The sequence below is a fragment of the Mirounga angustirostris genome, unplaced genomic scaffold (genome assembly GCF_029215605.1).
Source record: "Mirounga angustirostris isolate CCGP_5_RB_7025 unplaced genomic scaffold, mMirAng1.0.hap1 SCAF_15, whole genome shotgun sequence".
Classification (NCBI taxonomy): domain Eukaryota; kingdom Metazoa; phylum Chordata; class Mammalia; order Carnivora; family Phocidae; genus Mirounga; species Mirounga angustirostris.
In genome coordinates this window covers 81,716,528-81,741,074 of record NW_026991723.1, presented here as the reverse complement: position 1 = coordinate 81,741,074, position 24,547 = coordinate 81,716,528, and the positions used below count along the sequence as shown (strand labels likewise).

At 42.0% G+C, this 24,547-nt stretch overlaps 1 protein-coding gene across 1 annotated transcript; it reads left to right on the top strand.

The window, feature by feature from the left end:
• The first annotated feature begins 16,726 nt into the window (after window positions 1–16,726).
• LOC123849975 (olfactory receptor 1L1-like) lies at window positions 16,727–18,326 on the top strand. The gene has a single exon (XM_045883090.3). It carries the CDS (start codon window positions 17,316–17,318, stop codon window positions 18,261–18,263), a length of 948 nt encoding a protein of 315 aa, XP_045739046.1. The 5' UTR covers window positions 16,727–17,315; the 3' UTR covers window positions 18,264–18,326.
• Window positions 18,327–24,547: the final 6,221 nt, after the last annotated feature.

The following is a 24,547-nucleotide window of genomic DNA, read 5'->3' as shown; positions in this document are numbered from 1 at the left end:
GAGATTCAACAGTCCTGCACAATTCACAGCGCTTACCAGAGCACACACCCTCCCCAGTGTCCATCACCCAGTCACCCCATCCCTCCCACCCCACCCCCCACTCCAACAACCCTCAGTTTGATTCCTGCGATTAAGAATTCCTCATATCAGTGAGATCATATGATACATGTCTTTCTCTTTTTGACTTATTTCACTCAACATAATACCCTCCAGTTCCATCCACGTCGTTGCAAATGGCAAGATCTCATTCCTTTTGATGGCTGCATAATATTCCATTGAACTATACTTCAATTTTAAAAGAAGTTGGATGACCTAGAGATAATGAGCAGAGACTTTGGGACTATCAGCCCTGGTGCATAGTATAGATTAATACCAGGCAAATGTGTGCTTCATCTGAAATTAAGGGACAGTATAAGAAGAGTATCTTTGGAAATTTGGGGAGGTGCAGAGGTGGGAATGAGAGGGACAGGGATGATGCTAGCTATCACCTCACAAAAATTATCTCCACCTTACAAAATGTCTGTGTCTTGTGAATCCAACTGACGTGAGTCCAAGACAACATCTGCATGTCCAGACAGAAGGAGACATTGCTGCTCAGAATTCTACTTACATTCATCTAAATTTGACTGTGTGTATTACTAAAGGAAAAATGGACTGAATAGTGACTTCACGTCATGGCCCTAAATTAGCACTGACATAGGTGATGACTTCCTCTTTCCTGGTAGAGATTGGCCCGTCATCCTTTGCCATTCTACTCCTTCCTAGAAATGAACAAAAGCAGCAACTCCGGAGAGCCTCATCCTGCCACACGCCTCTAGAGGGCAGTATAGCTGAACCAGTGAAGCCCAGTTTGGGGTAAAACAGGCAGTAACTGGAAAAATCGGGAGAACTGTGGCAGTTGAAAAGAGGTCATGTAATGGGAAATAATGGCAGGAAAGGGAGTTATCATTCTTTCCTTAAAAACCACCTCAGCACATGAGAGTAATAGTCTTAGCTGTTCCTCTCATATGTGGTGTTGAGTCCTCTCATATGTGGTGTTGAGTCATGGCCAATACAAGAAGATACCCTTGGACTCATTTTCCCTTAAGAAGGACAACTGGACCAAAGCCACGCTACAACAGTTTACTGAGACCTTATATATACAATCTGAAGAGAAGATGTCACTCAGAGTTCCTTGATGAAATACCTAGATCGGGACGCCTGGGTGGCTCAGTCGGTTAAGTGTCTGCCTTCGGCGCAGGTCATGATCCCAGGGTCCTGGGATCGAGTCCCGCATCGGGCTCCCTGCTCCGCGGGGAGCCTGCTTCTCCCTCTGCCTCTGTCTCTCTCTCTGTCTCTCATGAATAAATAAAGAAAATCTTAAAAAAAAAATACCTAAATCATCATAGATTGGAATTAGCATTTTAGTCACATGTTACATTTATCATTTTGATTCCTGCCTTTGAACCTCACTGGGCATATTGTGACTGTCAGCTAACAACTGCTACATTATGTTTCTGTAAACCAGGATGACACCCTGGTTAAAGCAAGTACCTGGGTGTGAGACACCAGATATGAATATGGATGGAAAACTATACCAACAGGCACTCAAGGAATTACAATGATGGCCAAGAAGGGAAGGTTTTTTTAAAAGATTTTATTTATTTATTTATTTTTAATTTTCTTTTTTTTATTAGTTTCAGAGGTAGAATTTAGTGATTCACCAGTTGCATATAACACCCAGTTTACATAAAGTAATGCCCATCCTTAATGCCCATCACCCAATTATCCCTTCCCCCCAAACCCTCAGTTTGTTTCCTAGAGTTCAATGCCTCTTATGGTTTGCCTCCCTCTCTATTTTCATCTTATTTTATTTTTCCTTCCTTTCCCCTATGTTCATCTGTTTTGTTTCTTAAATTCCACATATGAGTGAAATTATGTAGTATTTGTCTTTCTCTGACTGACTTATTTTGCTTAGCGTAATATCCTCTAGTTCCATCCACATTGTTGCAAATGGCAAGATTTCATTCTTTTTGATGGCTGAGCAATATTCCATTATATATATATGTATATATATATATATATATATGTATGTATATATATATACACACACACACACCACCTCTTCTTTATCCATTCATCTGTCGATGGACATCAGGCTCTTTCCATATATTGTCTATTGTGGACATTGTTGCTATAAACATTGGGGTGCATTGTACCCCTTTGAATCACTATGTTTGTATTCTTTGGATAAATACCTAGTAGTGCAATTGCTGGGTCATAGGTAGCTCTATTTTTAACTTTTTGAGGACCCTCCATACTGTTTTCCAGAGTGGCAGCACCAGTTTGCATTCCCACCAACAGTGTAAGAGGGTTCCCCTTTGTCTGCATCCTTGCCAACATCTGTTGTTTCCTGGGTGGTTCATTTTAGCCATTCTGACCAGTGTGAAGTGGTATCTCATTGGTTTTGATTTGTATTTCCCTGATGCAGAGTAGTGTTGAGCATTTTTTCATGTGTCTGTTGGCCATTTATATGTCTTCTTTGGAGAAGTGTCTGTTCATGTCTTCTGCCTATTTCTCTCTCTCTTTTTTTATTTATTTACATAGAGAGAGAGAAGACACAAGTGGGCGAGGGGCAGAGGGAGAGAGAGAAGCAGGCTCAGCAACTCAGGGCTTGATCTCAGGACCCTGGGATCATGAGATACTTAACTGACTGAGCCATCCAGGTGCCCCTCCTGCTCATTTCTTGACTGGACTTTTTGTTTTTTGGGTGTTGAGTTTGATAAGTCCTTTATAGATTTTGGATACTAGTCCTTTATCTGATAAGACATTTGGAAATATCTTCTCCCCTTCTGTAAGTTGCTTTTTAGTTTTGTTGACTGTTTCCTTTGCTGTGCAAAAGCTTTTTATCTTGATAAAGGTCCCAATGTTCATTTTTGCTTTTGTTTCCCTTGCCTCTGAGATGTGTCTAGCAAGAAGTTGCTGTGGCTGAGGTCAAAGAGGTTGCTGCCTGTGGTCTCCACTAGGAATGTTGTTTAAAATATTTTAATCCCAGTGGCTCCTGGGTGGCTCAGTCATTAAGCATCTGCCTTTGGCTCAGGTCATGATCCCAGGGTCCTAGGATTGAGCCCCGCACCGGGCTCCCTGTTCCATGGGAAGCCTCCTTCTCCCTCTCCCACTCCCCCTGCTTGTGTTCCCTCTCTCGCTGTGTCTCTCTCTGTCAAATAAACAAATAAAATCTTTTTAAAAATATCTTAATCCCATATTAAGGCTAAGTTTTAAGGATATGAAAAAGAATGGAAGGAAGAACAAGGAAAGAAGAGACCTAAGAACAAGAGGGGAATATTGACATGGCAGAGTTGTCACATATCAATGATGATTTCACTCTAGAACTTCCAAAAAAATGAAAAAAGGATTGTGAAAAGGCTTTGGATATTTGAACTGAACTGCACCTGCTGCATGAATACGATCACCTGGCAATCCCTTGAGGAACACAACACTTTTTGGTGAACATAGTGTACTTGAATTAGTCTTGTGCCACAAATACTCATGGCAACAACACTTGTGATCACACAACATTGGCTCTGAGAACTAAGAGGGAGTTAAGGAGCCAGGAGCTCGGCTCAGTGTGTGGACTCAAGGAAATTACTGTTCTCAAGACTCACCATTACAGTCTAAATGGTCACTAGAGGGGAGTCTTCTTCTAGTCTATATAACTGGCTGAACTTGACATTTGGCCCAGAAATATGATGAAGCAATATTTAAATGGATTATGCATTTACTAAACTGACTCAGCATCTTGCTTATTGATAACTATGGGAAAGAACACATACCCTCCTCATCCAGGAAGGAACAATTGCCATGTTGACAGTAATACCATCTAATATTAACAGCAGTGGCCAGGCTCAGACGAGAGGAGGTTCATTTGTGGGAACAGTATGGCCAGCCTAAACCATGGCAAGATTTAACTCCTTAGCATGGTGTTTACTGACCCTCCTAAAAAGGAACTTTGGCTTTCTGTGATACAGTTGGTAATGTTAAACAGGTGAAGGATCAATCTTGGATCATCCCCAAGAGAGAAAAATGTGTGGTGCTCCATAATGATACCTAAGTCCTAAGTCAATATAAAACTTGTTTTTTGGTGAATGAAGTATATTTATGCCCAGAACAGATAGAACCTAGAGTTTGCTGAGCAATTATCTTTAGTAATTATACCAGTTACAGAACATGTATGGGATATGAGAACATGGTATTTTTTCTGGAAAGGTTAGGAAAGTGGCATTGTTACAGTAACTAATGAGGTCATATTAAGCATTATTTAATCTCTCTACCACAGCTATATAGCTTTATATAGTAAAGAACTGTTAGATCAAGTTATAAAAATAAATGGAAATGGAATACAGGTATAAAATGTTTGCCAGAATTAAAAGCTCTTTTAGGAAGCCACACCAAAATTTCCAATTGATGCAATACCCATGGAGACTTACTGGCCAGGGAAAAAAAAGTGCATTTACCTCTACAAAAGTGATTTATGTAACTGAATGCCTCTGTTGAAGCCTATAAAAAATATAAGTTATTGTTGGGGGGGAAGGGAAAGAAATAGTCCAGCTGAAAAAGGTATATCAGAAATCATGTAAAAAAAAAAAAAAAGAAATCGTGTGAAGTAATATAGTCATGGTTTGATGTGATTACTGGGAAGGAATACCACCTCTTCATTGAATAATACAAGTCCCAGTGCTGTAGAGTTTTAAAATATCTATTTTTGTACATCAAATATATGGAAATTACTGTATTAAGAATTTTTTAATACCTAGGAAATATATAACAAGAAAGTATTGATAATTGTCAGAGGTTAATTGGAAGGAAAGAATTAACAGGTAGACTATAACCATTTCTTCATCCTCCGGAAAACCTGAGGATTTGGTTCTTATTTCCACATCTTACAGCAATAATTCAAAGAATGTGTAAGAATATACCAGCTCTAAGATAAATTAGGATCCTGCTATGTAGTAAACCAGTATGCTGTGCCTCTTTGTCAAGATTGCCTATTGGGTAGCCAGTAATGGACAAGAGGCAGCTACACAGAAAAATAGGAGCTAGAAACACATCCCACCTTTTGCCTCATTTCATCTGAGAGAGCAAGATGGGTCTCCAACAACTCTCCAGGAGCCGTCGGAGAAAATCTGGCCAGGGTTCTTGTTCTTGCTGCATCTGCTTAAGCCAACATGGACTGATCCAGATATATGGCCTCGACATGTGCCACCAGTGTTTCCATCAGTATAGGATGGATACAGGCTTCATTATGTTGGATTAAGTGAACTTCCTTGAATGGGTCATCCAAGATACCCTGCTTAACAGCAGACATCTAAGATACCTACCTTAATCCCAACTCATTGTACATAAAATAAAAATACTTCAATTAAAAAAAGAGAGAAACACATCCCAGAGAGGACTACATGATCATCAAGATACAAAAGCCAAAGAGACCCCAGATCTGGTGCAATTCTTAATCTGAGGTGGTCTGGCTCATCTCTTATAACCATTCACATTCTAGTGTGAAATTATTGTGGACATAGAGAGATGCACAAAGGATAAACAGGACTTCTACGGTGCTGTTGCAGTGTATGATGTATTGCCCATCATTTATCCTATTGTGAAGCTATGTCAGTTTGATGCTAGGTGAAGCTTGTTGTGGTTCACAAATTTGATTGTCAGTCCCTACCCAAGACCCAGCCTTAGTAATCATGCAGAATAGACACTGCAATACTTAAAAGGTTGTTACAAGAAAAGAAAAATTAGAGCCCAATATCACTTCTGAACATCCTAAACAAAATATTTAGTAAAAGAAATGCAATATACTGTATAGAAATTAAAATGACATATCTGACAAAGGGTTAGTATCCAAAATCTATAAAGAACTTACCAAACTCAACAGCCAAAAAACAAACAAACAAAAAAACAGTGAAGTAATGGGCAGAAGACATGAATAGACATTTTTCCAAAGAAGACATACAGATGACTAACAGACACATGAACAGATGCTCAACATCACTCATCATCAGGGAAATACAAATCAAAACCACAATGAGATACCACCTCACACCTATCAGAATGGCAAAAATTAACAACACAGGAAACAACAGGTGTTGGCGAGGATGTGGAGAAAGGGGAACCCTCTTGCACTACTGGTGGGAATGGAAACTGGTGAAGCCACTCTGGAAAACAGTATGGAGTTTCCTCAAAAAGTTAAAAATAGAACTGGCCTATGACCCAGCAATTGTACTACTAGGTATTTACCCAGAGGATACAAAAATACAGATTTGAAGGGGTACATGCACCTCGATGTTTATAGTAGCATTATCAACAATAGCCAAATTATGGAGAGAGCCCAAATGTCCAACAACTGATGAATGGATTTAAAAAAAGGCAAGATATAGATATAGTTATATAGATATATAGATATATCTATATAGATATATATAATGGAATATTGCTCAGCCATCAAAAAGAATGAAATCTTGCCATTTGCACAATGTGGTTGGAGCTAGAGGGTATTACGCTAAGCGAAATAAGTCAGTCAGAGAAAGACAAATACCATATGATTTCACTCATATGTGGAATTTAAGAAACAAAACAGATGAAGATAGGGGAAGGGAAAAAAAAGAGAGAGGGAAGCAACCCATAAGAGACTCTTAACAATAGAGAACAAACTGAGGGTTGATGAAGGGAGGTGGGCAGGGGGTGAGCTAAATGGGTGATGGATATTAAGGAGGGCACTTGTAATAATGAGCGCTGGGTGTTATACGTAAGTGATGAATCCCTAAATTCTATACCTGAAATCAATTTTACCATATATTTAACTAACTAGAATTTCAATAAAAATTTGAAATAAAAAAATTGTATTTCCATAAAGCTACAAAAATGAATGAGTTTATTTAAATAAGCATTAAAAATCAAATACACAGAGATAAATCAAATGATGATGTGGAGGACCTCCACGCCGAAAATTATAAAGCATGATTGGGTAAAATTTAATAAGACATAAGTGAATGGCAAGACATACACAAGTTCACAGATTAGAACACGGACTATTTCAATGATGCCATTCTCTCCAAATTAAACAATAGATTCAGTAAAATCCCATTCAAAACCCAAGCAGGGGGGCACCTAGGTGGCTCAGTCGGTTAAGCGTTTGACTCTTGATTTTGGCACAGGTCATGATCTCAGGGTCCTCAGATGGAGCCCCACGCCTGGCTCCACGCTCAGAGGAGTCTGCTTCTCTATCTCTCTCTCCCTCTCTCCCTCTGCCCCTCCCCATTTGTGCTCTCTCTCTCAAGTAAAAAAAAATAAATCTTAAAAAAAACCCAAAAAACCCAAACAGGTATTTTTGATAGGCTGATTTGTAAACTTATATGGAAGGGCAAGAAGCCAAGATTAGCCACAAATGACCTTGAAAAAGAGTAACAAGGTGGAAAATGTATTCCACAAGATATCAAGACTTATAAATTGACAATCATTAAATTAGAGCAACATTGGCTCAAAGGTAGTCAAGTAGACCAAAAGATAAAATAGAGACACCCAAAACAGACCCTCACATTTATGGTTGGTCATGACAGAGGTGGCCCTGCAAAGCAATTGTAAGAAGCTATCTTTCCAAGAAACAGTTCCGGGTTACTTGCGTATACATGTAGTAGGGGAAACCCCTATCTCACACCATATAATATAATTAATTCACACTTGTAAACTTAAGTGTGGAAGATAAAACAACAAATTTTATAGAAAATACCACAAAAGAGTGTCTTTAGGACTTTGGAATAGGGAATTTTTTCTTAAGATAGAAAATGAAATAACCACAAAGGGGGAAAAATGATAAATTACATTAAAATTGAGAATTTCAATTCATCAAAAGAAATCACTGAGAAAATGAGAAAGCAAGCCACTGGCTGGAAGAAATTATTTGCATTACCTATAACTACATGGATATATCTTATCCATAATACATTTTTTAAATGCCTTGAATTAGTAATAATAATAATAATAATAATAATAATAATAATAATAATAATAACAACAGGCCACCCAGTAGGAGGGTGAACAATAGACTTGAGCAGGCGCTTTACAAGAGGATTTGCATTGGCCAGGAAACAAATGAAACAGGGCTCAATCTCATTAGTCCTCAGAAAAGTAGAAAATGAAACCACACATGTTGGTGGAGAGAGAGCACTAGAACACATACAGTACTGTTGGGAGGTAAGTTGCAACAAGCAAACTGGAAAAATGATTTAGCAGTATCTATTATAATTGAATATATGCATATCCTATTATCCTGGTATATGCCCGACAGAAAGATGTGTAAATGTGTTCCAAATCTTTACAAGAATATTTATAGCAACAAATATTCTATGTTTATGGTCAGAAGAACCAAGAACCAAAAGCAACCCAAATGTCCATTAACAGCAAAATTATCAATTAAATTGAAATATAACAACACAAAAGAATAATATAAAACAATGAAAATGAGCTAACTACAGCTACACCAAGCAAAAATCTCTGGGGAAAAAAAACTCTGCTAAAAATCTCTGAAACATAATCTTGAACAAAAGAGGCCAGGCACAAAAGAATACATATGATATGATTCCATTTGTATAAAAGTCAAAAATAGGAAAACCTGATCTATAGTGCTAGAAGTCAAGAGAGGGGTTATCTTTGGGAGGAGGAAAGAGGGAAGGATAGTGATAAGCAGGGGGCATGGGAAAAAGGAGCTTCTGGGGTGCTGATAAGAGTTCAGTAGCAGTTAAGTGGGTATTTTCATTTCATGATAAATCTCTTATGACTTGCATAATTTTTGGTATGTGTATCACACTTCCATAAAATATTTTTCAATCAATTCATAAAATACTTTTAAAGCAACAAGTTACTTGGAAATTATTAAAATAATTTGACAAACTATTTGCCCTTCAGCTTTCAATGATCTCTTAAGCATTGCTATAATATTTATCAGGATTCAGCGATCTTTTCTGTAAAAGGCCAGATGGTAAATACTTTGAAAGTTACACAGTCTCTGTCACAACTATTCAACACCACCACTGTAGTGTGAAAGCAGCCACAGACAATATGTGTAGCAAATGAGTGTGCTGTGTTCCAGTAAAACTTTATTACAAACACAGGTGGTAGACATAATCTGGCCAGTAGGCCATAATTCAGGGACCCTTGATGTATACAGTTTGGTTGAGTTAGACACTAAATGGAATATATTTTTTATATTTATAAATTAATTTATATCAGTGGTCTAGTTGTTAGATATCTTTAATATCAATGCTGTTTATAGGAACTGATAGAATATTCCATGGGGGGAAGAAGTTGCAGAACAATACAAATAGCAAGGCTTTGTGTGTATATACGTGTTTGTGTATAAAAGGAAGAGCTCGATTGGGATTGGAAGGGGAGACTCTTCACTTTCACTAACTAAACTTCTAAATTATTTGAGTATTTTACAGTGAGCGCAAACTACTTCTGAAATTTATTTATTTATTTATTTTTTAAAAGATTTTATTTATTTATTTGAGAGAGAGAGAGAGAGAGCACACGAGAGGGGGGAGGGTCAGAGGGAGAAGCAGACTCCCTGCTGAGCAGGGAGCCCGATGCGGGACTCGATCCCAGGACTCCAGGATCATGACCTGAGCTGAAGGCAGTCGCTTAACCAACTGAGCCACCCAGGCGCCCCCTACTTCTGAAATTTAAAAACAGAGCTACAAAAGGAAAGTTCCAGCCTAAAATTATGGTGCTGTTGGCACAGAAATGTGGTGACCGTGATCATTGTGTTAGAGCAGATTCAGAATCCTCTTTACGGGAGGCTTGGATTTACCAGGGGAACTTGCCGGGCTCACATCCAAGCAGAGGTGAATTAACCTCCTAAACAGATGGGTGTACTATCCTGCTCCACAGGATGCCAGTCACATTTGCTAGAATGTGCAAAGGCCCCTGTCCTCATTAGGCTTCTTAGCCTCAGCAAGCACATCTCAGTCCTAGCCCAGCATGGCTGACAGTGAAAGCTGATTTCTTGGCCCTCACCGGACACTCAGAGGAGTGACCCTCTGGGTACCTGCTAATCCAGAGCTCATCACCACTAACACAACTATCAAAACCTAATGGAGGGGGCGCCTGGGTGGCTCAGTCAGTTAAGCGGCTGCCTTCGGCTCAGATGATGATCCCAGGGTCCTGGGATCGAGCCCCACGTCGGGCTCCTTCCTCAGCGGGGAGCCTGCTTCTTCCTCTCCCTCTGCCTGCCGCTCCCCCTGCTTGTGCTCTCCCTCTCTCTATCTCTATCAAATAAATAAATAAAATCTTTAAAAAAAACCCAAAAACCTAATGGAGATAAACAACATTCATGGAGGACTTCCTAAGCACCAGTCCTCTGCGTAGAAGGCTCAATCTATTTTAGGTCAAGGATCCATGTGAGAATCTAATGAAAACAGTGTAAATCATCCCCAGAAAGGAAAAAAAAAAACACATTTCTACATACATGGGAAACATACACACCATGTTAGATGGTGCACAGTCTCTTGTAGCCCATCTAACAACACTCTGGGAGAGTCAGGCATGTCTCTACATTAAGAACCACCACCCTTAAGTAAGGACTAACACTGAAGCAAGCCAGACCATCAGGGAGCTGCATACCTGCCTTCAGTACAGGTCCCCTGAGGGTCACTTTGCCTAGATCGGATCTTGGCAGGATGCCCCCAAGCCTCCACTGAGGCTTCTTAGAAGAATCCGCCGTTTCCTCTAAGGGTCTTGTGGAGGTTTTCTTTGCAGTACACAGTAATCTCTTCATGAAAAGCCACACGAGATACTTCTCTCAGATTAGAGCCAGAATTGGTAATGTGTCTCCTATATAACCATCTGTTTTTATCTCTTGGATACTGAAAGTCATACAAATGACCTTCTCACCCTCTCCACTTTGGTCATCAGCTATTTTTTATTTATTTTCTAATTACATATTTAGTTATTAAATATATTTATTTTCTTCATGTTTATTGTATCTATCTTTCTAAACAACCCCATCCTTTTCAGGAGAGGATGAAGTAGGAAAATAAAAAAGAAAGTGAAGGAAAGGAGAGAGCAAGCAAGGAAGGGAGGCAAGCACTTGGCTATTTTTTTTTTTTTTCATGTGACTCACGAGTACTGCAGAGGGTAACTTTCAGGAACCCCAACATATAGATTAACGGAAAATCTAGTCTCTCTCCTGAACATGTCCCCACCTCCTCTGATCTGTACAGAAATTCTTGAGGATGTTTCTCATCATCCAAAGAGCCATGCCTGCACACTCTTCCTTAACCCAAGAGCCAGAGGTGCTCCCGGGAATACAGGTGACTCCAATCAGCTGGTACGACTCCAGCTGAAACTGGAACAAATCTAAGAGCTTTTGCAACAGACAAACCATGTCAAATGTTACTCTGACTCCATACTGGAAATCCAACACTTAGGAGCCCCTGACATCTTCAACACCCCCTGAAACCAAAGAACCTGATATTACCTTATAAACCAACATCAGACTTTAATCTATCTTCATCACTTGGCTTTTGATGAGCACAAGCACACACACACACATGTGCTCACGTGCACACATACACACACCTTTCCATTGTCTGAAAACTGTTGGCCCCCCTATCTATACGATGCCCCCCCAAAATAAAAATACCAAGTTGACATCCCCATCTTCCAAAATACCCATCATTGCTCCTCAACCCTTAGTCACCTACAAACAGGGAAGCTGAGTCACACCTATGAGACCTGACCATGACTCTGAGTAGGCTCTGGGAATAATCTCAACACCAAGTAGGAGGCCCCAGATGTTCTCCATCCCCTTGGGCTGTGCTTTGCTTTCTAAACTTGGAGAAGGCACAGAGCAGACTTGCCCGAGGGAATAGCAGGCAGAGAGAATACCCTGTTTCCTCAGAGCACCAGGGGCCCCAAGGAGGCCTGGTGAGGGGAGGCCAAACCATTACAGGCTGGGAGAGGTCTCTGGACACATGAGTCCTTAGCTCGGTGACTCTGGGTAACAGTCTTCTGAAGTGAGAAGTCAGGCTGGGGCTGGGGATAAGAGGTGGGGATGAGAAAGAAATTTGAAAGCACGTTGGGGAAACCTGCTGACCATGTGTGTTGTCCCTCTTGTTCTCCTTGGTTTCCTATAGCAGAGGTGAAGGGAGAGTGTAAGGAGGCTGGGAGCTTGAACTGAAGTGCGGATTCTAAATAAATTTGCAGACATGGCACAGAAATGTCATCTGCATCTGGAGAGGTTGCAGTGGAGAGAAAACATTTGAATGTAGCAAACAGCCAAGTTCACAGTCTACACTTACCGGGCATGCCTTCCTCGTTGCCCGCCATCTGAGAATGGTGAGTTCCAAAGTGTCTGTGTCAAAATCACTGTGAGTGCTTTGATAAGAGATCAGTGAATCAGGAAAGGGTTATCCATGTGTTTTTGTCAAAATGAATCCAACCAAGTCGAGCGCTATCTGTGTGTGCACAAAGGAGCGGGTAGTCCCCATGACTAAAGCCTCTGGCTTTCACATGTTTGGTTAACCTAAGTGCAGAATAGGCAGCCTTCCAGAATTTGACCATGCCTGGTTATTTACTTTATCAAAATATTTACGCCCGTCTTGGAGTTTAAATTGGTAACTCTGGGGGCAGACCTGCTGCCCTCTGCTGGGCACTGTGCTTTTACGTGTTCACTGAGCCAACAATGCTGTGAGACAGGTTTTCCTATTAGCCCCACTTCACAGATGGAGAAACGGTCACAGAGAGGTTAAGTAACTTGCCCTAGACCGCTTACCTGACAAGGACAAGACCCCGTACCTAGAAAGTGGGCCTGAGCCCACACGTGCAGCCTGACCCCTGCCACAGGCGAGGCATTTTCTCTCCTCAGGGAAAAGCCAGGGAGCCTGCATCCCACTCTTGGTTCTAGCAATTCAAATATCATGATGATAAAGGTCCTTCCTCCCAGCAGGCCTCAATTTCCCTCTTCCTTAAAATGAGGAGGTCAGACTACATGATCTCCAAGAGTTTCTCTGGCGCAGATTCCCTACGAGTCTGTTTCAAAGTTGAAGCAATAAGACACCAAGGGGCACCTTCCAGGAGAGAAGGTTCCTGTCATTCCTGTCCAGTATCGGCCCCACCGGCCGTGAATTACACGGAGTGCTGTTCTCTAGACAGCCACGTGAGGGCCACTGCATTTCTTCCTTCCATCTGTTCAGAATCCAAAATGACCTTCCAGGCATTCTTTCATTCCAGAAATATTTATCAAGGGACTATTATGTTCCAGGCACCATGCCAGGCGGTGGGGTGGGGGGGTGGGGGGTGTAACAAAGAACCAGACATGGGCTTCATACTTGGGCAGCTTGCAGTCTAGAGGGGGAGACAGTGTTGTAAATACTCAGATTCCATTCCAGTCCATAGTGTGTGGGCAGGAGGGACACCAGGGTCTGAAAGAACATACTATTGGAGGCTGGAGGCTGGAGGGTGAGGACCTACGACCGGGGGGTAACAGACAGGGATAATGGGAGATTCAGGCAGGTGGAAGAGTAAGTCCATAAGGCAAGAAGAAGCAAAAACTGCCTTAAAACTGGAGCGTAAAATTCGAGAGGGCAGGGAGGGAGGCAGGAGATGAGCCACAGAGCCTGCAGAAGCCACCTCACCGGAAGCTCAGTAAGCCACAGGAAGGAATTGGCCCTCAGTCTGTGGGTAATGGGGAGGCTTATGCAGCAAGAAAAGTGCCTGTTATGGGTTGGGTCCCTCAAAAAAAGATACATTGGAGTCCTAATCTCCAATACCTCAGAATGTGACCTTATTTGGAGATAGGGTCTTTCCAGAGGTAATCAGGTTAAAATGAAGTCATTAGAATGGATCTTAATCCAACATGACTGATGTCCTCATGACAAGGGGAAGTTTGGACACAGAAACACACATGCATCAGGGAAGACAATGTGAAGAGACCAAGAGAGAAGACCAGCATCTACAAGCCAAGGAGAGAGGCACGGGACAGACCCCTCACAGCCCCCAGAAGGAACCAACCCTGCCAACTCCTCTAGACTTGAGAGAAAATACATTTCTATTGTTGTAAGCCACCTGGTGTGTGGTACTTTGTTATGGCAGCCTAGGACACCAACCCAGACTTTAATCTGACAAGTTAGGTGATCACGTTTTTATTGTTAAAGGAACGCTGTGGCTTCGGTGCAGAGAATGGATGGTAGAGGGGGTGTCCAGAGGGGCTACGGGAACCAAATACATCACTGGGACAATACTGCAATAATCTAGGCGGGAATGATGGCTTTCACCAGAGTGCCAGTGGGGAGATGAAAAGGTCTACAAGATTCAAGAGATGTTTAGGAGGTAAAAACAAGGATGTCCCTGGAGAACCAAAGTCCATGTTGATGGGCACTAGACAGAAGAAATGGGAAAATGACTCTGATCCTGGCAACACCAGCCCCCTGCATGCTTCTAGCCAAGCCCCCTCTGCTCTCAAAGCCAGAAGCCTGGCCCCCTGCCCCTGCGTTTGGTCCAGGCTTGCCTCCCCTTCCCGGCTGCCAGCTTCTTCTTTATCAGACATTCCCCAGTTACCCCCAGAATGTATATTGTGCTTGTGGCTTACAAACTGCTTCCACATACATGTTCCTCACGTTTCTCTGGAGAGCAGACTTTATTTCATCTTATGTATGAGGAAAGCGAAGCCCTAAGGAAGGGATTTTGCCAAAGACACATTGTGAGTAGTGGAGCCAGGATTCGAACCCACAGCTTCAGTCTCCACAGCCCAAGTGTTTTCCCGTGCCCTGCAACATCTCCATGAACACAGCCCCCAGTCAACATAGGGCTTGAGAGAGGTCCTATCTCTAGCAATTACAGCAAAGGAGTCCATACAACATTGATTTTGAAAGCTTGTCAGTTACTGGAATAAGGATGTTAAGGTAGAAGATTTCCACAGTGAAAAGTAACACTCCTGCACATTTGTTTCTGGCACAAACTTGTTGAAGCTTTACTAAAGTGTGAGGAGGTACTGTTTTGTGTTTAAGACCATCCTAGCTGGTACCCAGGCACTGAACCTTGTGGGCTGCGTGATCTTGAGAAAAGTATTCAGCATTTTTAACCTCAATTTTCTTTTTTCTTTTTTTCTTTAATTTAAATTCAATTAGCCAACATACAGTACATCATCAGTTTCTGATATAATGTTCAATGATTATCAGTTGTGTATAACACCCAGTGCTCATTACATCACGTGCCCTCCTTAATGCCCATCCCCTAGTTACCCCATCCCCCCCCAACTCCCTTTTTGCAACCCTCATTTTGTTTCCCAGAGTTAAATGCCTCTCATGGTTTGTCTCCTTCTCTGATTTCTTCCCATTCAGTTTTCCCTCCCTTCCCCTATGATCCTCTGCACTATTTCTTATATTCTACCTATGAATGGAGCCATATGATAATTGTCTTTCTCTGATTGACTTATTTCACTTAGCAAAATACCCTCCAGTTCCATCCACATCGATATAAATGGTAGGTTTTCATCCTTTCTGATGGCTGAGTAATATTCCACTGTATATATGAACCATATCTTCTTTATCCATTCATCTGTTGAAGGACATCTCCGTTCCTTCCACAGTTTGGCTATTGTGGACATTGCTGCTATGAACATTGGGGTGCACGTGGCCCTTCTTTTCACTACATCTGTATCTTTGGAGTAAATACCCAGTAGTGCAATTGCTGGGTCATAGGGTAGCTCTATTTTTAACTTCTTGAGGAACCTCCATACTGTTTTCCAGAGTGGCTGCACCAGCTTGCATTCCCATCAACAGTGTAAGAGGGTTCCCCTTTCTCCACATCCTCACCAACATTTGTTGTTTCCTGTCTTGTTAATTGTAGCCATTTTAACTGGTGTAAGGTGGTATCTCAATTTTCTTATCATTTAAAAGGGAATGCTGTTCAGAGCCAGATCAGAGTTGTTTGGAGTAATATACATTAAGTATTTAGCTCAGTGCCTGATACATAGTAAGGACTCGATATGTCTTAGGTATAACTGTTATTATCTACCTTAATTTCATACTCATTTCCAAATCCTGAAAGCACACAAAAATACTTATTTCTGAAAGTCTCACCAATTCAGGTGTAGGGTGGTCAAACAATGAAAAATCTAAAGGCTATGAGATTTTGCAAAGAAATACAGAACAATTGCTTTCAAGAGCATCCCAGAACACCTGACGGAGAAGAGGATTTGGGCAGGAAGGTGAGGAAGAAATAAAGCAAGTGGTAAAGAAGAAGTAGAGGTGGAGTGAGAAAGTATTTACTATTCCCATGTCATAGAGGAGAACACCATGAATCAAAGATACTAGGTAATCGGTCCAAGACCACACAGCCAGAAAATGAAAGAGTTGATTTCAAAATGTCTGCTCTTAGCAAAGACATCACACTAAGCTCTTTGCTTTCCAGGGCATCTCTCACTACACCTGTAGCATTTCATTGTGCTTATTTGTTTAAAAATTTCTTCCCCACTAGACTCTAACCGCCTTAAGAACAGGAATCAAGGGCGCCTGGGTGGCTCAGTTGTTAAGCATCTGCCTTCGGCTCAGGTCATGATCCCAGGGTCCTGGGATTGAGTCCTGCATCGGGCTCCCTGCTCTGCGGGAAGCCTGCTTCTCCCTCTCCCACGCCCCCTGCTTGTGTTCCTGCTCTCGCTATGTCTCTCTCTGTCAAATAAATAAATAAAATCTTTAAAAAAAAAAAAAAAAGAACAGAAATCAAGAATGACTCATCTTCCTAATCTCAGTGTTGGGTTCCCAATGAGCATTTAATTCAACAGTGTTGAATAATTGTGAAGGCACAAATCCCCGATGTCTAAGAGTGTTTGAATAAATAGGTTCATATATAATAGAGGTTTTTTGCCAGCTTTTAATGAAATGTTGGCTCTGAAAGAGTGACTATAAACACTGTGCGCCTAGTTGGCACTCATCTTACTTACCTGATTCACTTAGGTGTTCGTTTTTTTTGTTTATTTGCTTTGTTTGCAAGGATAGTAGAGAGATGAGCCTCAACCTGACATACCTGAATGAATATTTATGGGGACCTAGAGAAATATGCATCACTTAGGTCCACCTGGGATTATTTATGAAAGGAAATCCTCTGATATCCCTGCATTTAACACAGGTTAAACTTTTGTATTGTTCAACTTCTTGTGGACTGCGGAAGGAAAGACAGAATCATGGACGATTTATAGGAATCCTAGGAGAGATAGGAATAAATTGAAACTTGTTGAATTGAAAATTCTAGGATTTTCCATATTCATTGGCACATGCAGGATTATGGAGAGGGTCAACCAAACCAGCAGTGTCTCCGAGTTCATCCTCCTGGGACTGTCCTCCCAGCCAGAGGACCAGAAGCCACTCTTTGTCCTGTTCTTCATCATGTACACGGTCACACTGGTGGGAAACCTGCTCATCATCCTGGCCATCCGCTCTGACACTCAGCTCCAGACACCTATGTATTTTTTCCTCAGCATCTTATTCTCCATTGATGTTTGCTACACAACAACCATCGTTCCCAAGATGCTGGTGAGCTTCCTGTCAGAGAAGAAGTCCATCTCCTATGCTGAGTGTATGACCCAGATGTATTTCTTCTTGGCTTTCGCCAACACAGAAAGCTACCTCCTGGCGGCCATGGCCATTGACCGTTTTGTGTCCATCTGTGACCCCTTCCACTATGTCACCATCATGAGCCACCGCCACTGTGTCTTGCTGCTGGTCTTCTCCTGCTCCATCTCTGACCTCCATTCCCTCTTACTAGTTCTCCTGATAAATCGTCTCACCTTCTGTGACTCCAATGTTATCCCCCACTTCCTCTGTGACATCAACCCTCTGCTGAAATTGTCCTGTTCCTCCACACTCGTCGATGACGTTGTAATTAACACAGAAGGATTGATAACCCTGGTGACCCCCTTTATGTGCGTTATCATCTCTTACTTCTGGATCCTCATTGCTGTTCTTAAGATCCCCTCAGCTGCTGGGAAACATAAAGCTTTCTCTACCTGTGGCTCCCACCTCACCGTGGTGACCCTCTTTTATGGAAGTATTATTTACGTTTATTTCCGACCCCTGTCCAGCTACACCATCAAGGACAGGGTGGCAACAGTCATCTACAAGATTCTGTCCTCCATGCTGAACCCTTTTATCTACAGCCTGAGGAACAAAGACATGAAGCAGGGTGTGAGGAAGCTGATGGGCAGGAGGAGGTCCCAGGCAGCACCTTCGTGAGCACACTCAGGAGTGAGTCTTCTCCTTTGAACCCTCATTTCTGCTGATTCCTGGTAAACATATCAAGCCACTAGAGGTTAGCATACCTAAGCCAAGCGTTCATGGGAAATTGCGTAAGTGACCAGACTAGAATATTGTGCCCATTCTTATATATTCATAATATCTTATATTTATCTTATAGTGTAATAATATATATACACATACATATAAATGTGTGTGTGTGTGTGTGTGTATCCACCAATCAAAGCCACCCCATCAGGGCCCATTTCTTTACACTCATTTCTCATTCCCACTCCCATTTTCTTTTCCTATTCACTCCTTTCAAATGTAGCTGAAAACTTATTAATTTTTCTTGACCAAATTTCTCCCGGTTCAATAACTCTGAGTTCCCAATATCCTTATGTAATTTAAGAAACATCTTCAATTAGATGTGGTACATATATGAAATGGAATGTTACTCAGCCATCAAAAAGAATGAAATCTTGCCATTTGCACAATGTGGATGGAGCTAGAGAGTATTATGCTAAGCAAAATAAGTCAGAGAAGGACAAATACCATATGATTTCACTCATATGTGGAATTGAAGAAACAAAATGAACAAGCAAAGAGAAATATATAGAGAGAGGCAAACCAAGAAACAGACTCTTAACTATGGAGAACAAACTGACGGTTACCAGAGGGGTGGTGGGTGGGGGGGATGGGGGAAATAGGTGATAGGGATTAAGGAGGGCACTTGTGATGAGCACTAGGTGTCGTAGGGAAGTGTTGAATCACTACGTTGTACACCTGAAACTAATGTTACACTTGATTTTAACTGGAATTTAAATAAAAACTTTTAAAAAAGAAACATCTTCAATTTGGTATTCAATTTGCAGCAATTTCAGTGTCCCTGAAATTACTTAAAGTAGTTTTGTGTGTGTGTAGGTACATGCACATGTTGTCTTCCCTATAAGATTAGGACCTCCCCAACAGCAGAGACAGTTTTTGCACACCAGACAGAGAATAGATGATGTCTCCTCCATTTTGGGAATCTCTCTCAGCACAATATCCTAGGTCCTGAACACAGTGTAGAATCAAGAGTTGGCCCTAAGGAGCTGGTTGACTTAGCAACTTAGGTCCAGCAGTCCAGGTGACCTGGTCTAATTCTATGTGTCTTCCCTGGCATTCTTCCCTTTGTCTTCTGACAGCTTTTTGTCCATCCCCTCTTCCTGAGCATCTTTTTGGTATCATTCACCCTGGAAGTGTCTGTATTTTTGACATCATCACTAACCATCGGTCTATTTTCTAAGGTGAGAAGACCATTTCTCTGTAATGAGGTTTATTGTGAGTGGCTTTTGAAGATAGAACTAGACCCAATATTTGTAAGAATTGGGAAAGTAATGCCCGACACAGTATAGGGAAGAAATTCAAAAGTCAGAGTTATTGAAAAGTGACATCCACCCTCACTGGAGAAGGGTCTTGCAAAGACAGCTCATATATCAGACTGGAGTTGAGCTAGATGATATTCAAGGTCACTTCCAATTCAGAGAAATTATTTAATATTAAAGAGTTTCAGATTCCTCATTTTCAAAACTGACAACAGTAGTATTTTATAATAAGGTGTATGTCCAAGTAAGACTGACTCTAGAAAATGTCCTAGCTTTAGATATTTTGTTATAATTTTATTAGGCCTTAGGGCTTAAAAGAAATGTCACACTCTCAGTTATCTTGGGAAGATATTATTCCAGTGCCAACAAATGAACATTTGAATGGGTTAGAAAATTTGATATTATAAGTGACCATCTAATGAGAGACGATGGACTCTGAAAAACAAACTGAGGGTTCTAGAGGGGAGAGGGGTGGGGGGATGGGTTAGCCTGGTGATAGGTATTGAGGAGGGCACGTTCTGCATGGAGCACTGGGTGTTATGCACAAACAATGAATCATGGAACACTACATCTAAAACTAATGATGGAATGTATGGGGATTAACATAACAATAAAAAATTAAAAAAAAAAATAAGTGACCATCTAAGAGTAGAAAGGTTAAGCATCATTGCCTGAGTCAACACTTCTTTCCTAATCTCAATCTTTTCTTCCATGTAAAGAGAGTTTAGTTAATGTACCACCTCACTTTTTTTTTCACCCTATTTCTCTTTCTGCCCCAGGGAAGTTGAGTGTCTTATCTGACTGGTAAATGTGAAAGCTTATGTTTGGCATGTATCAAAGCAAAAATGGCACCAGGCAAAGTCAAACAGGGAAGGAAGACTTTATTCAAGGCTCTCATAGTAGGAGGAGAGAGCAGAACTCAGTCTGAAAGGAAGGGTGGCGGGTTTGTAAGCTCTGGGCTGAGGTAGAGGAAAAGTACTAGAGGACGTTAGGGGAGTCATACACCATCTGTGTTTGCTAACTGGCTTTATCCAAAGGGAAAATAAACTTCCCGTTTCTTGGTGACAGAAGGCAGTTTTGCAACTTGGCACGAGGCACCAAGACATTAGGAGATGGGGTACTATCTTCTTTCATGATTACAGTTCAGAGGGATGGCTCCAGGTCCTTGAGAGATAATCCTGGGTTGCGAAACTGGCAAGAAGCTTTTAAAAAGATTTATTACCTCATAGAGTCAGAGAAAGAATTTACAGCTGGGCGCCTGGGTGGCTCAGTTGGTTAAGCGACCGCCTTCGGCTCAGGTCATGATCCTGGAGTCCCTGGATCGAGTCCCGCATCTGGCTCCCTGCTCGGCAGGGAGTCTGCTTCTCCCTCTGACCCTCCCCCCTCTCATGTGCTCTCTCTCTCATTCTCTCTCTCAAATAAATAAATTTAAAAAAAATCTTAAAAAAAAAAAAAAGCATTAACCACAAGACAAAGATTGGTGAATTGGGCTGCATTAAAATTAAGATTTTCGGGCGCCTGGGTGGCTCAGTTGGTTGGGCGACTGCCTTTGGCTCAGGTCATGATCCTGGAGTCCCTGGATCGAGTCCCGCATCGGGCTTCCTGCTCGGCAGGGAGTCTGCTTCTCCCTCTGACCCTCCCCCCTCTCATGTGCTCTCTCTCATTCTCTCTCTCTCAAATAAATAAATAAATAAATAATCTTTAAAAAAAAAAAGCATTTACAGCTACAAATTTTCTATGAAAAGGAAGGTCAGGGCCTCAGAGTCAGGAAGAAGGCTACCATTGAGTCAAGCTGAGGACAATGGTGAGACCATCTTGGTCACCTGCTTGGCTCAGTCCTCACCTGCAGGGGGAAGAAATTCCGTGCTTCTCTGAGCCTGTGGATGAGACAACCTCATTTTCCCTCTCTTCCCTCCTGACCTTTGTCAGTATAAAGGTGGCCTCTGCCTGCCACCTCCTCATCCTATGTCTCAGGCCTCCTCAGAGAACCCCACAATCACATCCAGTTTCGGAGAGCTTCTTGCAGATTGTTCCTTGAGACAGAAACAGTTTCCCAAGCCTGTCTGTTTGGTGCTGGTCTCAGCCAATCAATAGCAATGCTATCAACTAGAAATATCTGTGACACTCACCTGGGCCCCAGTGAGCTTCCCATAGACATCCCCCTATTTCCAAACCAGTGTTATGACTGGACCAACGCTTGTGGTCCTTACTATGATTGCAAGACACCTTTCAGCATCAATCATCAGGAAACACTGAAAAAATAAAGGCTTATTACTTACAAGACCTGGAAATCACACAGCACGCCTGGGGCCCACAGCAAGGCAGCAGGCAGAGAGTGAAAGACAAAGAGAAACACAGGGCTGGGGTTCTGCTTTCACTGGGGCAGAGGGAGGGGGCCTAGGGCTTCAGTGGGCTCACTCTTGGTTGGTGAATTTAAAACATAAGAGCAGGAATTTACAGCAAGGGAAGAGAAAAGACAAGTGGCCCAAATGGCCCGTTTATCGAAATCAACCAAGACATCTAAAACGAAGGAGCCTCCGCCGGGGGAGGTGCCCTGTCTCTTTATCTGGTCCTGTGGCTGACAGTATGTTTATCTGATGTGGATGTTTCTTTGAAATGGGTGTCAAGGTGATCCAACCTTAAGTCACACACTTGCTCCAAAAACGGAAAAAAAAAAAAAAAAAAAACCATCAGGGCTTACGTTACACTCCCTCAAGGGGCTTCTCAAAGCCCAGCTACCCAGGCAACGAACTTTCTCAGTTGTTTACTAGAACCCTATTTCAATTCTAGAATATGCATTTTGGCCTGAGGTTCTGGTAATTTATTAAATTTCTAGTCATGTGTTCAGATACATTTTTAAAAATTCTAATGATGCCTTTTGAAACTCTTAGTTGTTCATGATCTGTGCGTTGCAGGCTCTCTGGAGAGTTATCTATATTAGCCACTCATCCTTTCTTCTGAATTGTAAAAACTGATTATAGATGGCTGAGCACAGGGGGGCTGTGGGACAAGACACACGTGAGGGGAACACCTTGTCCTTCTAGGGGTCTTCACAGCCATTTCAGCTCTGACCCCGAGGCATGACAAGGCCTCTGTCTCAGGGATGTGGGGCGTGAAATGTTTTTGTCCCAGTTGAGACAGGAAGCCCCTGTCCTGGTGAGAGTTCCTAGGGGAATTTAGGGCCTGTGCCTTCCTTATAAGGTGGTCTCTGTGGTGTCATTCTCTTTTTTTTTTTTTCTTTAAGATTTTATTTATTTATTTGAGAGAGAAAGAATGAGACAGAGAGAGCAGGAGAGGGAGGAGGGTCTGGAGGAGGAGAGGGAGAAGCAGACTCCCCACGGAGCAGGGAGCCCGATGCGGGACTCGATTCCGGGACTCCAGGATCATGACCTGAGCCGAAGGCAGTCGCCCAACCGACTGAGCCACCCAGGCGCCCTGTGGTGTCATTCTCTTTCAGCTTTCTTGAACCATCAGTAAAATGTCATGCACAGGTGTAGTCTTTTTTTTACTGTGCTCTGGCCACCTAGGAAAGCTTCCATACCCATGGAGATGGAGCAGGATACAGCCGAGTTTCCTTCCTTCCGGCCAGACGGGAGGTAGCAGCAAAAGTCTCGGGTCAGATGCCTCCGTGCTGCAAACCCACAAGGGGCAGCCTCATAACTTGGAGGCCTGAGCACAAGAGCACGTCCCTATTTAACAAGGCAGTTCCTGGGGAAACTCTCAGAAAGATCTAGAAAACAGAGAAATGCAGCCTTCGGGGTCCCATCCCCGACCAGCCGACCCAGACTAGAATCTCCAGAAAGAGGCCCAGGGATTCTAACAGACTTCTCAGGTGATCTGAGGCAACAGACTCTGTACTATGTTGTGCAACAGCATTTAGGAATGACCCTCCATGCCAGGATGTATCCAGCTACATGCGCCAGGAGAGAGACTCTGTAAGAGACAGGAAATAGAATGTGCCAGAGTTGAGCAGCTTTAACTCCACACTAATTGCCCCAACAGGCCCCTGATTGCTGTTACCATGTATCATCAGTAGACCTGGGGACAAGTATCAGCACCCTGGTGACATTTCCAGCTCCTTCTCCCACTTCCCTTCCCAAACCTACTGACTACATTGTGATTCCTTCTCCTCGGATTTGCTCTTTACCTCTACCCACCTCCCACTAGGCCTATTCATTTGTAGCGTGAAATGCCCAAAGACCACACTCTATTATACCCCAAAGAAAGATGGGTCTTTATAAAGGCCATGACCCATCATTAAAGTCAAATTATATTTAACATCTGCTCTTTCAGAAGGAAGAAAAATGTATAAATCATTTTAGAAAGATCGTTTACAAAAAGACGGTTTATGCTCACCCTCAGGAATAATTAGGAAAACACATATCAAAACCACAGTGAGATGATATTTCACACGCAACAGATTGGCAAGGAAAAAAAAAATATGTCTGGCAATCCTGAGTGTGGGTCAGTATAGGGAACAATGAATGACTTTGACAGTGCCCATAGGAGAATAATTTACCTTACTTTGGAGAACAATTTGGCATGTTTCCTCCATACTAAAACTGAATGTGTACCTACCAGGGAAACACCAATTGGCTCAGGGTACAGAATAGTTTCACTGCCCTAAAAATGCTCTGTATTTCCCCTATTCATCTCCTCCCTTCACCAAACAAACAAAACCTGCAACCACTGATCTTTGTAAGTTTCTCTATAGTTTTGCTTTTTCCAGAAAGTCATATAGTTATAATCATAGAGTATGTAGCCTTTTCAGACTGGCTTCTTTCCCTTAGCAATGTGTATCTAAGGTTTCTCTTTCTCTTTTCATGACTTGATAATTCATTTCTTTTTTTTTTTTTTAATATTTTATTTATTTATTTGACAGAGAGAGAGACAGTGAGAGAGGGAACACAAGCAGGC